Source organism: Filicampus tigris, chromosome 18, assembly GCF_054856515.1.
Source record: "Filicampus tigris isolate MCC_2025a chromosome 18, RoL_Ftig_1.0, whole genome shotgun sequence".
Lineage (NCBI taxonomy): Eukaryota > Metazoa > Chordata > Actinopteri > Syngnathiformes > Syngnathidae > Filicampus > Filicampus tigris.
Genome location: NC_141234.1, coordinates 8,780,333 through 8,795,812, shown reverse-complemented (window position 1 = coordinate 8,795,812; position 15,480 = coordinate 8,780,333). Strand labels below are relative to the sequence as shown.

Below are 15,480 nucleotides of genomic sequence, written 5' to 3'. Positions count from 1 at the left end.
TGCTTGAATATATGGATGCTCATTCATATTCTCCGTATTGTTTGTAAAGTGCTTTGTTACAGCTGCTGCTGTCGTGAAATATAAATAAAATTGTGTTGTTGTTATTTCAGTCGCTTGGAGTAACTTCTTCCCAGGACCGATCCTTGATCAAGAAAAAGATTAAAGACCTTAAAGTTCGGATGGAGAAGGCCAAGAGGAACCATGAAAAAATGGAGAAACAACGTGAGAAGCTCAGAAAAAGAGAGATGGAACAACAGCAGAAAGAAGCGCGATAAAGCAGCCCAAGTGACCTGATCCTGTATGACTCTTTGGAATTTGGGTTCCTGCAAAGACGAATTGCAAAGGCTCCAAGATTGAACCCTGCAGGACGCCTTTCCTACAGGGTGGTTTGGGCTCCAGCGTTTTGGGGAACCTTTTCCACCACCAAGCAAGTTAAACCAAAACAAACAGTCGGATTACAGGATTCTGCCCTTTCATTTTGCCTCATTTTACACCAATCATGTGTTTTTGGGCTTTTAAGAAATTATTTTCTATTTATTTGGATGTTTTTTGCTGTAAATCGGTTTTATTTATTCATCTCCAGAGTAAATATGTGACATAGTCAATGCATATTTAACCTATATCCTCTCCAGAGCTAACTGTGCTACCCCTTTTTCGGTATGGAAACATGTTTTGAGCATTTATTCACTGCTATCCAGCCTAAGATTTATGTACCAGTCTCCTCTTTGCCCTCACTAGTCAGACAATTCCGCACAATAGTAGAATGACTAGGGTGCTCTAGTACAGTGACTGTGTCTTACCAGTATTTTTTTTTCCCCAGTCCTAGTATCACTTTTGGCTTAACAGTAGTATGCAAATGAACCTTACCAGAAAAACTGTTGTACTACACTAGTTACATTCCTAGGCCTAAATAGTAGGCACGTGGCACGCACGAGTAGCCTCCTTATCAAGGTCATCAAATAAATGCTTACTTAATTGATATCCGTGATATCCATCTTAATGGCTATGTACTAGTGTGCTTTTTGTTCATGACTAAGAATTCAGTGCACTCGTAGAACTACTAGAGCACACTAGGACAATGACCACGGAAGTGCTTTCCACCACTAGTGCCACTTTTGGCCCATTAGTGTACAATTAAACCTTAGTAATAAACGACTATGCTGTACTAGTAACTACTACTAGGAGGCGTGTCACACTATTAGCCTCCTAAATGCTCAAACCGCAGCATTAATTCAATATCCTTCATTTCCAGCTCTTATGTTAATGTACTGATTTGCTCTTTTTCATTTTAGTTGACTATATTGTTACTAGTGAGGCAATACTGTGCAATAGTCAGGAGACATCTGAGCATTACAACTACTACCAGTAGTAGTGAGGCACTGGGTGATAACTAGTAAAATTCTACAATATTACTAGTAGTACTAGTTGTGCACGGTTGTCAACTAGGGCACAATTTTGCCAAAGTTGTCTTACTAGTGAGGGCACAGAGCATACCAGTACATGGACCACATCAAGGATATAAAATAAAACAAAGCGGCTTTCCGTATTTCAGGACCTTTCACTATATCAACCTGTGCAGTGATTACTGATACAAATGCGTCTAATGTGCCATTTTAATAGACTCATATTTATGCTACTCTCTTTTAAGAACGATCACTGGACACGAATCATTTGATGGAAACTTGGCTATATGAGGCCATATTCATATAATGACCACTAGGTGTCACCAGGCCGCTTAGTTTTGCTGTTGAAGGAAAACACTGGAAATTTCTAATATGACTAAACTTACCAGAACACTGGAAGTGCAAACACTGTTAACCTTTGCACTGGCACGCGCAATGTTCCTCGCAGTGTGAATGCACTGGTGTACAATACTAGAAATGAAGCAGGTCTTAAAAGTGGATGTACTTTATGACTGCTTCTAATGGAGACAACTGGGGAAATGTAAATGACCAAACCTATTCCATTTAAAAATAATAATAATACATCGAACTTCTTGCTGATATATACAGTATACTGTTGCTTGTAACCTGCTTTGACCTCTTTTTGTATTCCTTTTAAATAACTGATAATACCCAACTGCTGCCTTTAGAAATTTTAGAGAATTTTCCTGAAATAACTCACGAAAAACACATTACATGTTTTTTTTTTCCCTGCCAAAAAAAACCAAAAAAAAAAACATGACAAGTGATACTGAGGAAGGCAGTTAGCCATATGATGACATAAAAGGTTCACGTCTGTGCTCAGACGTGGTTCAAATTCACAATTTATACTTTGATGTTACACCGGAAAGGACATGCAATTTATTTGAAAGATGTTCTGCGTTACTTCCTAATCAGTACTGTGAACAGTTCTATAGGCTTACAAATAATAGACTGTTGTCACCATGATAGAACTGGTGTTTATTTATTGTAAACGGGGGCAATACCTGAATATGGAACTTTGATTTGATTGCACTCGCAATACAGGTAGTTATAATATCCACGCTCTTGTTTATTTCTGTATATAAGAAGTCAACTGATCACATAAATTACAATGAACTAATAATGATTTATCCAGAATTGTAACCTTATATATTCTTTTCCGCATAAATTATTTGATTTACTGATTGAAAGTGAATTGCAATGTGCTAAAAGGCGATGGCTTTTAAGAACAAAGTGTCCCATTCTACTTGTTTTCCTCTCATCAATCCATATGCTGCCACAATAAAGTCCTCATAATGCATTCCTTTAATGTTTATATCCCAATACATTTTCCGTTTCATTCACTGTGAGAATGTGTGCAGTTTGCAGATTTAACTTATCTTACCTGGTGTGATGAATATGATGTATGGATGAGACACTGGTGCTCCCAGCAGGCCAAAACAATCAGTTTGAGTCGTGTCCACAAGGGCTCATTTGACATTTGTCTTTCAGATTATTGCCATAATGTGCTTTTGTTCCCCCTCTCAGCCGGCCACCCTCAGTCCTCGCCCTTATTTTGATCTATTTTTTTTGCATTATGAAAAGTTTGGAAGGGCAGCTATAATCCCTGTCACACTAAATAAAATCTGCTGTCACTGACGCGTGTTTGCTTTCATCATGTACAGCATTTTGCACTTTTGCATTTGCAATTTTGGTCATTAAGATCAAAACTTGTAAAGTGGTACCTTGAGATACGAGTTTAATTTGTTCTGTGACTCGTAACTAAAAAAAAAATGCATATCAAATCATCTTCGTCCATCAAAATGAATGAAAATGCCAATAATCTGGTCCTGCCTCTCATGTAATACTGTACTTCATAAAAATGTACTGTAATGATAATAGAATGTAAAGAATTAGTTTATGCCACATCATTGGCTTCAATTTACTGGGCATTTAATAGACATGCAGACCTAGTGTACATGGAGAGGGTCACAGCTTCTCAGGAAGCGGCTGTAATATTAAGACGTTCTGTGCGGACGATAAAGAATAAGCACTCGTGAGTATTGTTATATTATACTTGCTTAGGGGTATTACATCACATTACCAATACTATTCATTATATTGTTTTGTTAGCCTTAAGCTACTAGTAGACTATGCAAAGCTATGTGGTTGTTTTAAATACACCCCGTGGAAGTTTATTTGTTTTATATTTAGTTTGACAGAAAACGTCAACTGGTGGTGACAATGAATAACTAGAAATCTCTTTTTTGAAAAAAAAAAAAAAAAAAAAATGCGTTTGACCATGTGACAGACTCAGTAGCCCAAATTCAGAGACCGAGAGCTCAAGTTCTTCAGTCCCTCCCACTGCTCTATTTATAATTCACTCTCCTGCCATTTCCCCCTCCGTCACTTGTTGCTCCTGATCTTTTGTTGTTGTTTTTTGTCATGCAGCCCCCAAATAGGAACTTTGAAGGCCTTCCAATGTGGGTATGCATGAATCTTTCATGATCATTTACACATTCATTTACAATCTACGCCATGCTGTGCGGAGACTGTTTTTGCCCGAGCCAGCTGGTGTGGCTAATGTAGGGCGAGGGCCCTCTTGTCAAGAGGTGTTCATGGAGAACTTGAGCCCGACACAACTCGCCGTCAAGCAGCTGAAGCAACGGTACCTGCAGGCCTTGGAGACTAACAATGCCGAGGAGGTACTTTGGATCCTCCGCATTAAGAAACTCGACATTGACACTGTTCTGGAGGTGGATGACCCCAGCATGGTCCTGGCTTCTTATAAACAAGGTAAGGGATGAGAAATCCAGATGATGCAACCAAGTTAAAGTATATGAAATATGGAGAAAAAAAATCTGTGATAGTGTTGTACACGATCAATGAAAGGTGATATAGTGGGGGAACACTTCAAAGTGGGTTTAACACAAAAGCTTATTCACTATATGTCGATGAGGCTCCAGGAATAAGACTAACAGAAACATTGGATAAATTACAGCACATGCTTTTCTCAGATTGATCGCATTCCAGATATCATTCGGCCAAGAAAGAGGTTCATCGGTTCCTATGTCTGATTTGTGACAGGGTATTGGCTGCCAGGCTACAAACTGGAGAAGTCCTGGGCGATGGGCCTTCATGTTTGTGTGATGTACAACGCTGCGGAAACCGCATTGGTGCTCCTTCAGGAAGGCGCGGCCGTCAACCGCATGCCCAACGGGAAAACGCCGCTGCACGTGGCCTGCGAGGTGTCCAATGCCGATTGTGTGGGTCTGCTGCTAGCCCACGGTGCAAAAGTCAACAGCTTGTCCCTGAGTGGACACACGCCACTGCACTACTGCATCACCAAAGAGTCAGTGGACTGCGCCAAGTTGCTCGTCCTCAAAGGTAAGCATGTATTCTACAAGTTAGGATCGGTGGAGGTCGACTGATTGTGTATTTGGACCCTAAACGCTTCGAAGGGATAGGGATGAAGCAAGCCCTGCCTTGAATAGCGAAAATGTCTTATTTTTCTCCCGGAGGTGCGAATGTAAGCCTACCCAGTCACAATGAGGAGGACACACCATTACACACTGCAGCCAGATTTGGGGTTCCGGAACTGGCGGCACTCTATTTGGCTCATGGAGCACCTGTGGATTTAGTCAACTCTTTCCGAGAGACCCCGCTGATGACTGCCGCCTTTTGGGCTTTTGACACCAAAGAGCAAACCTACAGTCAAGAACACCATCTTGTCTGTCGCATACTGTTGGACCACAGAGCAGGTCTGAATTGAGTGTCCTTGTGTGTGTGTGTGTGTGTGTGTATATAATACAGTATGGGAGTTTGTATCACTGTGGCATTCTCTTTTAAAGATGTCAACCTTCAAGAGGAGGACAATAAAACGGCTCTTCACAAGGCTGCCTGGAACTGCGATCACATCCTGATGCAGATGTTGCTGGAAGCCGGAGCGGACACGCGAGCCATGGACATCAACGGCTGCTCTCCCATCCAGTATCTCCTCAAAGTTACCGACGTAAGGCACACGGCCTTACATGAAAACTGCTATCAGTTGCTGCTCAACTACAACGCGGCCAGGATCTACCCACCCCAGTTTCATAAGGTACGGAGACACAGTGAAGTGAAGCCGTAGCACGAATCAAGCGGTTCACCGTCCAAACCGCCATCCTGTGGACTGTTGCCAGCTAGAACTTAGAGCTTGGCTTGTGCCATATCTCCTGTCCTGTTCAGGTGTTGCAGTCCTGTCATGACTTCCCTAAAGTTGTTGAGATCATGGTCAACTCGTATGAACATTTAAAGCCTACAAGGAAGTGGAGAACTGCCATTCCAGATGACTGCTACAAGGTAGTGCCGAAACTCCCAAGTTAACGCTTGTTCAAGCCCTCCTGTCGTTGAAGTTTCTGTTTTGTCCCGTCTTATCTCAGCGACATGAGGAATTCTACGACTCCGTGTTCGCTGTTTGCGCTAACAGCCCTCGCAGCTTGCTGCACCTGACCAGATGTGCCATCAGAGGCAATATGAAAGGCCCCTGCCAAAGAGGAGTAGCGCCACTACCTTTACCATCAAGCATTAAGAACTACTTATTACTTACACCAGAGGGGATACTCTATTGATCTGTGTACATATCAGATGGTTTCAACAGAGAACATTCAATATCTGTTGAGAGGCTGTCAAGACCATCCATACCATGAACATTTTTAAATCACCCTGGCAACCAGTCTAAATACTGTCAAGAGGCTAATGTCTGACCGCGGAGGACGTTTGTAAAACAAACACTTGACAAGTCACTCCTCCACATGCTTTTTTTTTTTTTTTGGATGGACCCTCCAATGTATGTGTAAATCCTCATGTGTGATATTTTTAAACTGAACTGCTTTCCCTCCTGGATTCTACACCTGCAATCTATTTTCACAGCCACTGTAGATTGCTTTCAAAGGTTTCCAGAGATTTAAGAACTACTTGGTCGTTCATGCTAGTCACAACAGCACACATCTCAGTGGTGATTTACATAGGCAGATAAAAAAGACATCGAATAGCATTGTTTTTATCATTGTCATTAACTTATGTCAACCGATTTACAAGTTAACAAATTACGAATAAATACATTTAAAAAAAGAAATACAATGTTAATACCCTTACCACAAAATGCTAAAAATCATCCAAATAAGTGAATCAATAATAATAGTAATAAATGATATGATATTTGATATGTTGATGGCCCACCATTTGCAGAAGCTGGTGTGAAATATCTCAAAAATAGTTTTTTGGCATTGTCATGTGTGGTAATATTAATTCGGCATTGCTTTACATTTGAATCTATGTTAGCATTCCCATAATATAATCAGGTCTTGTTGACTTTGGGATCAAATTATGAAGCAATGCTTGTTGGAGACTGGTGGCCTGATACGTGAATTTATGGTGTATGTGTAGCAGCTGCAACGTAAAGATCCACAAACGCAGTTAAACAGTATCCCATCCCAAGTGCCTGCAGTAAACCGATTTGTGCAATTTTCACGACTGTACAGAATAATAATGTGTTTTTGGAGTGTTTGAGATGCACCTGATAAGTATGAGTCAAGACATGAGGTCATTCGAATGTAGGTTCAAACAGAGCTGCTGGCTCTCAAAACTCGACTGGCAGGTAGCCACAAACAGAAACTGGGTCAACTGCATGCTTCCTCAAACAACGCGGACGGTCGGGAGGACCCAAAGTGCTGACACTGTCATGGCACGTAGCGTTTCGTTCCATGTTTGTTTCCTATCTTGTTGAAACCGGTCTGCGGATGAATTTGTCAAAGGACAAACAAAGAATTACGCTTTGAACAATGACGTGACATTTTTGTATTGTCTTTTTCTTTCCTTCATTTTTTTTTTGTTTTTTTTTGTGGTTGACGGTGAACCACAACATTTGAAATGGAAATATACTAAATTTCAGACATTCGGTGAAGAGGAAATGTACAGTACATATACACACTTTTAAAATCACTTCATATTGCTACAAATAGACGAACAGTATGTTATGCAGAGGTGTGCCGTCACAAGAATTTAGTCGGAAAAAGTGTTTCGTTACAAGGCAGACAAATGCGGACACTAAATGTGCTAAAAACCTGGCCTTAGTTATTGAGGTAAGATGATTTTTTTTTTCATACATGAATTCATTATACAAATGAACTTCAGTACCACAACCCGAGAAAACGTGGCAGTTTTCTACAAATGACACATTTTGTGTGAAATCCTACCAAATCCTTGTGAAAAGTTGATGCACTCAATGTTTTAAAGATATTAAAGCAAAGCCTAAAATCACTACAGCCTGTGTCATATTGAACATGAAATATACATCAGCATGTTTGCCATTAGTTAGTATAAAGGCCATTTGTCATCAGAAAGCACTTGTTGCTAAAGTAGGAAAGTGTACATGCAAAGGCAATATAATCCTTCACTTTCATTTGCAACTGTGCTAACAAGTGACTTCACATACATTACAGTACTCATTTCAAAACAAGCGCATCTAGGTCTTCCTTATGGAAATGAACATTCGTCAGCATATTCATGCTTAATCCATTTTGTATTCAGCGGGAAAAACACCTCAGCTAGCTGGGTCCTTGTGTGCTGGTATTCTATTCCCAAAAATCACACTTTACTGCAGAGATTAAAATACTAAAATATGCCACAAGTTTACATTCAAAGATGTCTGAAATATTCCAGGAGTTTTATGTTCTTAAATGGGCTTGAAAGGAGCTACAATGCTTTTTGATAATGGAAATTTCTTGACTATCATACCGCGGACGGCCCCTTTCGGATTGTTGATTGGTTGGCCACCGTGTGAATTTGAAATGGCTCACAAACACATGACAACACGGCTCGCTGGTGAATAACTGAGCAGATCAACAGTCATTCACCAAAATTGTGTTTGAACAGTGCGTTTATCTGCACGGCTCAAACACACCAAGTGGACTGAACCACTGTAATATACTTTTGGGAGGAGGCTCTGTTTGGAATAGGCTTTTTGGTGTTTACATTCATATGACCTTTTCAGGAGGAGGTCTTTTTTTTTTTTCAGTGTTAAATATTTTGAAATTAAATTAAAAAGGTTTTACCATCTCACGCAAGAAATGTGGATGCTGCGTGCTAGCTAATAAGTGAGCCATGTTAGCTTACACACAATACAGTATGTTAAAGATGCTAAATGTAAAAAGCAAGGTAGTTGGTCCCGTCACGCGCTATATGCCTTAACACAGGTCTCGGTGCAAAACTGACAGAAAGCTGTCACTGTAAAACACACGTTAGCTATTATTATATGAACAATTATGATGTGCCGAACGAAAACAATTACTAAATGTAGAGAAAAGTCAATGGCTTTTACAAAGAGCACCTTTAACACATTGTTGTTTGTAAAACTCACTTCCACAGAATCACAGTTCCAAAAAAGTCACCCCAAATCTAAACACTTACCTAAGATCTTTACCACAGCCAACGTTCAGAAACATTGTTCTGTGGATTTTTGTGGAAATACAAGCTGGCATTTGTAAATGTAGCACAGCTTATTTATGGGGTAAATGTGTTATTTTAACAAAATAATTGAACGTAGCAAAACTGGGATTTAAATAATCTGCAGTGTCATGGTCTCAAGATAAATAATAAAATTCAGTCATAATCTGATCAGAACTGGCCAAATTGTTTTCTCTGCCACTCCTACAACTCCATTATTTCTCCACTACCTCCTCCGGTCCATCATGAGTGAGTCCTCTCGCTCCTGCCCAGTTTCTTCGGCTCCTTGCTGGGCATGCACCAGTCGTCGGCCTCGGTGCTGGACTGGTAGTGGCGCAGGGCTGACTTGTTGAACACGGGGAGCCTCTCCACCGACTCTGAGGACAGGGCCTGTGAAATGGTCCCAACATATGAGGACTCTTTATGCCAATACCATCAAACTTGTCATCTTTCATTTCATACTCATAATGTATTATGACTTTGTTGAAGCTGTGTTAAGACTGACGGAATGTATTCGTTCTACACTACATTGGCACTCATGCTGCTGCGTCATTAACGTAATATAATGCCTCACCCTTCGCACAATTTCCGACAAGCATCTTGTGAGAACACATAGCTTACAAAAGGGCACATCTGTGATCAGCTGAGAAGGGTCTTGTGTTACACTACTCTAACATCAGCCAAGGTTGTGTACGTGATCAGCGGATGGTTATTTTGGATAGGATGATCACTTGTGCTGTTGTCACCTTTAAGTATATGACAGCTGAAGTTCCGTAGCCCTCCATAGAGTAGAGCTGCAGGTCTCCCTGGAAATACTTGGCATAGAGACGGGAGATAGGAAGGCCATAGCCAAAACCAGCCTGGACGGGGATGGTTAAAGATATGAATAACATTATCACAGTAGCACATCAGTTCAAGCTGCTGCTGATGAGTTAAGTATTGCCCTAGAAAGGGGACTTGCAGTCGCAGTGGTTACATCTTGCCAAGTGCACGTGCATACTTTTAGAAGCTAATTTACAAGCAGCGCGCACTTTAGCCTCACCAGGGGAGCGTTACGAGAGTTGTCTATATGTACAGGACTGGGAGCTGTGGAGTACATATAGCTGAAGAGCCGCTCGATTTTCCTCAGCGGGACTCCACCTCCTCTGTCTGACATCTAAAAATAGGGCAAGGGAATAACGACGGTCCGTCAAGAAGCAAGGCGGGTTTGGCTCTGCGCCAGTAACTGCCGCGTGAACTCATTTACCTTGATCGTCAGGTCCTCAGTGCCCAGTGAGACGCGCACTTTGATGGCAGGCAACGACGGGCTCGTCTCGTGGGTTTCGACTGTCGCTCGCATTGCATTCTGACGGGGAATGTTGAAGACAGTTAGCAGTATGGCAAAAAAAGAAAAAAAAGAAAAAAAAAAAACAGTGTTAAGTTTGTTTTTGCTTGGCTGCTAACTGTACCTTGAAGAGCTCAAATAGCATATGGTAAAGATGCGATGGCACATAAACGATGTGGAGGGGCTGGTCTGGACTTTTGGCTGTGCAACGTTCATGATTTGAAAAGAAAAGAAAAAAAAAAAAAGAAGAAATGTTAAGTCAGATGTTTTAATGCGGCCTGAAACCTGTGGCAAACTGGAACGGATTACAAAATGCAGTAAAATATTTTCAATTCAATATTGCATGGAACAAATGGTTGTTTCAGACTTACAGTTTACTTGTGTGACTTCCATATCTGGTGAGGTCAGGTAATACTGCTCACACAGCATCTTTGATGTTTCATAGGCATCTTTATGTGGAAAACAGTACAAGCAACTTCATAACCATCATATCGCTGATATTTTAAAGAGAGAAAAGGGAAATTATAGCGGGACAACAGACAGAAAATGACAGGTGCATTCATAGTATAATATGCTTTCAGTTTTAAGTGAACCGGTTAACCCAACACACAGACCTCATCAATCTCAGCCATAAATCTAACGATAACATGTTTTGACACTCCACCCTTTATACAGACCATTAAAATGTGATGAAACTCAAACAATGATCTGTGCTAGCATCGCGCATTGGAAAACAGATGAAAAATGCAGTGCACGTGTGTGTAAAATAGACCCGAGGACCATCATTCATTACCTTTTACGACCTCCACGACGTCACAGGTTGGATCAATGCTGCCGATATGCTTGGGGTGTGCCGGGTTCACGCTGCCGTCGAAGATTAATGCTGCATAACACAATGCAGAAAACATTGACAAACAGTCATACGCATGCACTGTTCTTTACCTCATCTCTAATCATACACTGCAGAGCTTTCATGCTATGAAAATACAACCATCACTTGAATTTTGCACCTGAACATAAGCTAAGTGTGAGGATGAACTCGCTGATAATCACCAAGTGCTATACTGACTGTGCTGGTTCATGAGCATGCGTGTGGAGATGCGGCTCATGTAGAAGCGGTCCAGAAAGTACTGCACGTTCTGGTTGGTGACGGGATCCACGCCAAAGGCCTCCTTGAACTCCACCACACCCTGAGCCATTGTGGGCACCACGTTGTTGTGCCGATTGCGGATTTTAATCAGAGTTTGAGTGAAGCTGAGAACAAAAACATGATGGATGCAGGGTAATAGCATTGTGTGAGTATGTAAGCTACACTGAGAAAACAATTGCTAGCCATCTTAAATAAACATTCAGTGTAAACAGTGTGAAAACTGCAGACGTAGATTTTTTTTTCTTTAATCATTGTGAAGGCTGCTATATATGGTAATGCTATATTGTGTTTGGTGCCCATTTTTGTTTTTCTGTAAATACATTCAGGTTAGACTGTGGAACACTTGGTAACACTAAGAAAGCGTAAAGCATTGAAAATGATAATAAACAGGCCAATATAAGTGCATAGCCAAAGCGACTGAAAGTTGAAAAATGCAAAAATAAGGACATTTTCTGATGGGGCTGAAGTTATTTGGGTCGATAGAGTTAAAAAAAAAAAAAAAAAGAAAGGGCTGCATGTTCCTGCCACAATTATCACATTTTTACAGCGTAATATAAAAACAATTGCAGTATTTGTGATACCAGTTCAATGTGCAACAGCAACAAACTGGACTGTTTTGCGTGCGTGTTTGTTTCGTGTAAATGCCTTACTCTGTCAGGATGTCCTTATCATCTGGATCTTTCTCTAAAAACTCTACAAGCTCCAACAAACTCTGTGAATACCTAGGGAAAGCAAAAATAAACAACACTCAAGATGGATTCAGATTGTTACCACTTTTAAAGGTGCAAAAACACTGAAAATAAAGTTTGTGACATTGTAAGCATTTACAGTAAATGATAGGCCAGTCAATGAAGAAGACCACATATACGTAACGCAGCTTGCAGAGTCACACACTTGAGCGCTGAGAAAGTAGGTGAAAGGTGAACAATGCAATAATGTCTCTCTTTGGCTGCCCATCAAATGACCCTCACTTTATTTCCTGTCAGGGAAACATCTGCTGACCTAGAAACATTCTCATACAATGAACAAAACCACAAAACGCGCCTTGGTTGAACTCCTCATCTACAGTGCATCAACATGGGACAGTACGTACTGCACAAAAGAGAACGCCACAGTGAAAGCAGGCACGTGGGCCAAATATACGTACATACTAGACATGGCATGAAGCGGGGGTGGGGGAGGGGATGCGTGGGCTGACCTTTTCTTGTTGAAATGACTTCACATGCAGATCACGTGACTCATGCAGAACCGCGTAACAGATAGTGATGACAAAATAACAGTCAGACTAGAGCAAAGTCTCTTGTGGAGGATTTGCTCTCTAATGTGTCATTGTTATTTCCTGGCACATTATTAGGATATCGGACAAAAACGTAAGCACTAGTTTAGAAACATGACCATGCTCATGCTAAATTTACTTTTATTAGTAGTAGTTCTATTGGTACAAGGTACAGGTTAGTGGATAACGTTTTTATAAAATCTTATTTTATGTACCAAAAATACTGTACATTAATTTTCTATTTACTAGAAACATTCCCGCTAAAACTGTAAATGGGCTGGAGGCAGTGTATCAAATATAGCGCTGAATCTTATGATGCTAAATTAAGGACTATGATTGTTGTGAAGTCAATGCAATTAATGCACTCGGCCAGGATGAGAAAGGAGGAGAATACTCAATGAGTCACAAGCTAAAATTAGAAAATTAAATAAGACTGGCTGAACATTATGTTTGTGTACTCCCTAAATGTTCGTTACCAAGGCCGTACGCTTCAGTACACCTTGATACGGGCGCGACTTAAACAGACAGGTATAAACTTGCCTGTCTGAAGGTTATGGTCACTATCACCAAAACACCACATTTGAGGCACAAGTAAACATGAGGTGTACTGTATATAAGACAACACTGTCTCGTACCGTGCGTCAGTATTAAACGAACCGTGTGTCAGGATTATCTAATTTGACAAAGATCACGAGGCCTCTCTCATATGATTGTAATGGCATGGAACTAAAGTGCTCTTATAAAGCATCCTGACTGTCTTAAACTTCTTTCAGCAATGTAAACAGTACATCACAACCAGGTTGAACAGAGTGCTTTTGACCTTGGAGCTGGGAATTTGGGCTCCTTCTCAGACTCAGATTGATGCATTTGGCATAAAAGGAGAACATATGTAGTGTATCCTACCAACTGGTGAGGAGCTTTAGAGAAGGAGTGCCGAGGAGCTTGTCCGGGAGGAAATCAATTTCCTTCATGATGTTAGCCAGCCTGACAGGGAGCTCCTGCCTCAGGAACACAAAAGAGGTCTTCTCACACGCATTGGCAGAGCCTGCAGTCACATGGATGACACAAAACAACTTAGCAAACAAACTTTGACCCAATTCTGACAAATGACGATGGAGCTCCTGTTCCAGAAGACCATAGATTGAAGAATTGTGCAACTTCTACTGGTTGTCAAGCAACAAGACGAGCCAACTTCTTTTAAAGCTTTTTAACAAGTGTTAAACAATATAGTCTAAGTAATAATTTTCTTTCATGTATAATGCTCTGAATTAGAACTGAATTGACACAGACATTTTCATTGGTGCCAGAAAGCACAGCTGCCCTTGAGAGGTTGCAAGACCCTCTGCAAAATTCGACTGCCCTAGAAACGCTTACCGAAGTCAATGAATTGCTTCATCGACAAAGGCGACGGTGAGAACTTGGAAAACCTCTCCACTTGCTTCGGTATTCCGACCATTGAGCTGTTCTTCAACAAAAACTGAGTGAACTTCATTGTTGCTGTCCTTCAAGAGCCCAGTTGTCATGAACTCTCCTTCCCTTAACACACTCCAGTTTTGCCGCTTTTTGCCTAGCAAATGCACAGCGAAAGACGGCTCTTGGTTAACATTGCGTATTAGGTAGTTATGATAGTAAAATATTCATTTCTCCGCAGCAGGGCGTCCGCCTAGCATTTTTTGACTCTCCAAAAATGATGTTTGGACTGTACTGTTGTTGGGCGGAGTCGACGATAGATTGACATTGAATCGCACCAATGGCCGTCATGCTTGATGGGCTTGGGCGGGGCGGAGGGGAGTCGGGGGATAAACTACAGCCGAGAGCAAACCAGCAGACCACACCACAGCTTCCCCCACTGGTAGAATGCTTCAAGTGCAGACGATAGTTATCTTTTTTAAAAATGTATTATTTTCAGTAAAACACCAAGAGCGGAGCTCTAGTTAACGTTGGTGTTCATCGCCCAGAGACCGATTTACCTGCAGTCAGTGAAATAAATCAATGCGCGCCTCTAATTGATTCCGTTTTGTACTCTGCAGACTGTTGAAACAGAGAAACAGATGCATTCAGTACCGTGTCCAATAAGAGTGTAAAGAGGGCCGAACCTAAATGTAAACAACTACAGAAAGCCAATGCGCCGACAAATATTAAGCCAGAATGTTTTTCAAATATCCTAAGAAAATATGCCTTGAAAAATATTACTTCAATTGCGTTCTTCGGGTGTCCAGGAGATGGTAGTGTAGCAAACACTAATACAAAAAGCACAGTCATTAACTTCTTCAAGAGTCCAGAAGATGGCAGTGTAGCAAAAGTCATAACAATAGGACCGTTCTTGTCTGTGGAGGTGGGATTTCCTCGTCCTCTTTCTCAGCATCATCCTTTTCCTCCGCTTCTGGACCTGCACCTGCATCATGTCTTACTAGGGTCATTGCCATCTGAAATGCACTGTGTCAGCCGCTGCCATCTGTAAGCCTCGCCGAACGATTCACAAGACCAGTTTGGTGGCTTATTGAACCCCCCGCTGTTTAAATGTCATTTAGATCAAGGATGTGTTGAAACCATCGGGCGTAGCAGTGAGACAGCATCTTTTCCCGTGACACATCATTATCAACACGAGTGGACAAGGTATGAACGGCATGTTTTCACGGACGTGTTTGTAACTGCAATGCATGCAGATCATTAAAATTCTAACGTGACGTTTAAGTGATAAATGTTTGAGCTGCCTAACAGCTGCATTCTGCTGGCGTTGCGTGGTAAATTGCTATTGTATAATTATCCTATTCAGATCATGTATTTAGTACTGTATGCTGTCAGGTAGCATTTGATGCATGATCACTTGTTAACTGCAGAG

General features: G+C 41.2%; 4 protein-coding genes across 22 annotated transcripts in view; 3 read left to right on the top strand and 1 right to left on the bottom strand.

Annotated features, from left to right (window-relative positions):
* Positions 1-3,062, top strand: part of ppp1r9a (protein phosphatase 1, regulatory subunit 9A) — a 36,709-nt gene extending 33,647 nt beyond the window's left edge. For all 7 annotated transcript variants that reach the window (XM_086014426.1, XM_086014428.1, XM_086014429.1 and 4 more), the window contains one exon: positions 111-3,062. In XM_086014426.1, coding sequence (XP_085870552.1) covers positions 111-275 — 165 coding nt within the window. In that variant the 3' untranslated portion in view covers positions 276-3,062. The remainder of the gene's footprint in view (positions 1-110) is intronic.
* Positions 1-14,329, bottom strand: part of pdk4 (pyruvate dehydrogenase kinase, isozyme 4) — a 28,185-nt gene extending 13,856 nt beyond the window's left edge. Inside the window, exons 1-11 of one of the 2 annotated variants that reach the window (XR_015082067.1) lie at positions 14,013-14,329; positions 13,542-13,683; positions 12,013-12,084; positions 11,282-11,466; positions 11,006-11,095; positions 10,584-10,661; positions 10,337-10,413; positions 10,135-10,233; positions 9,931-10,044; positions 9,635-9,748; positions 9,119-9,278 (exon numbers count right to left, since the gene is read on the bottom strand). Coding sequence is in view for 1 of the 2 variants with exons in the window: in XM_086014436.1 (XP_085870562.1) it covers positions 9,132-9,278; positions 9,635-9,748; positions 9,931-10,044; positions 10,135-10,233; positions 10,337-10,413; positions 10,584-10,661; positions 11,006-11,095; positions 11,282-11,466; positions 12,013-12,084; positions 13,542-13,683; positions 14,013-14,130 (1,236 nt within the window). In the remaining variant the exon portion in view is untranslated. Of the gene's footprint in view, positions 1-7,226; positions 9,279-9,634; positions 9,749-9,930; positions 10,045-10,134; positions 10,234-10,336; positions 10,414-10,583; positions 10,662-11,005; positions 11,096-11,281; positions 11,467-12,012; positions 12,085-13,541; positions 13,684-14,012 lie in introns of those variants that run through there. The other variant, XM_086014436.1, reaches the window with a different exon arrangement.
* asb4 (ankyrin repeat and SOCS box containing 4) lies at positions 3,400-8,764 on the top strand. 2 transcript variants are annotated; one of them, XM_086014434.1, is made up of 8 exons: positions 3,404-3,459; positions 3,855-3,890; positions 3,993-4,199; positions 4,491-4,790; positions 4,925-5,164; positions 5,255-5,502; positions 5,631-5,744; positions 5,825-8,764. In XM_086014434.1, exons 3-8 carry the CDS (start codon positions 4,022-4,024, stop codon positions 6,011-6,013), a joined length of 1,269 nt encoding a protein of 422 aa, XP_085870560.1. In that variant the 5' UTR covers positions 3,404-3,459; positions 3,855-3,890; positions 3,993-4,021; the 3' UTR covers positions 6,014-8,764. The 2 variants fall into 2 exon arrangements, with proteins under 2 accessions (XP_085870559.1, XP_085870560.1); XM_086014433.1 differs by having other exon boundaries at positions 3,400-4,199; positions 5,825-8,763.
* A 610-nt stretch (positions 14,330-14,939) lies between the features above and the next one.
* The window catches only part of dync1i1a (dynein cytoplasmic 1 intermediate chain 1a), a 34,873-nt gene continuing 34,332 nt past the window's right edge, over positions 14,940-15,480 (top strand). For 8 of the 11 annotated variants that reach the window (XM_086014702.1, XM_086014701.1, XM_086014700.1 and 5 more), the window contains exons 1-2: positions 14,942-15,095; positions 15,170-15,254. The gene's annotated coding sequence lies outside the window, so the exon portion shown is untranslated. Of the gene's footprint in view, positions 15,255-15,480 lie in introns of all 11 variants that reach the window. The other 3 variants (XM_086014699.1, XM_086014695.1, XM_086014693.1) reach the window with 3 other exon arrangements.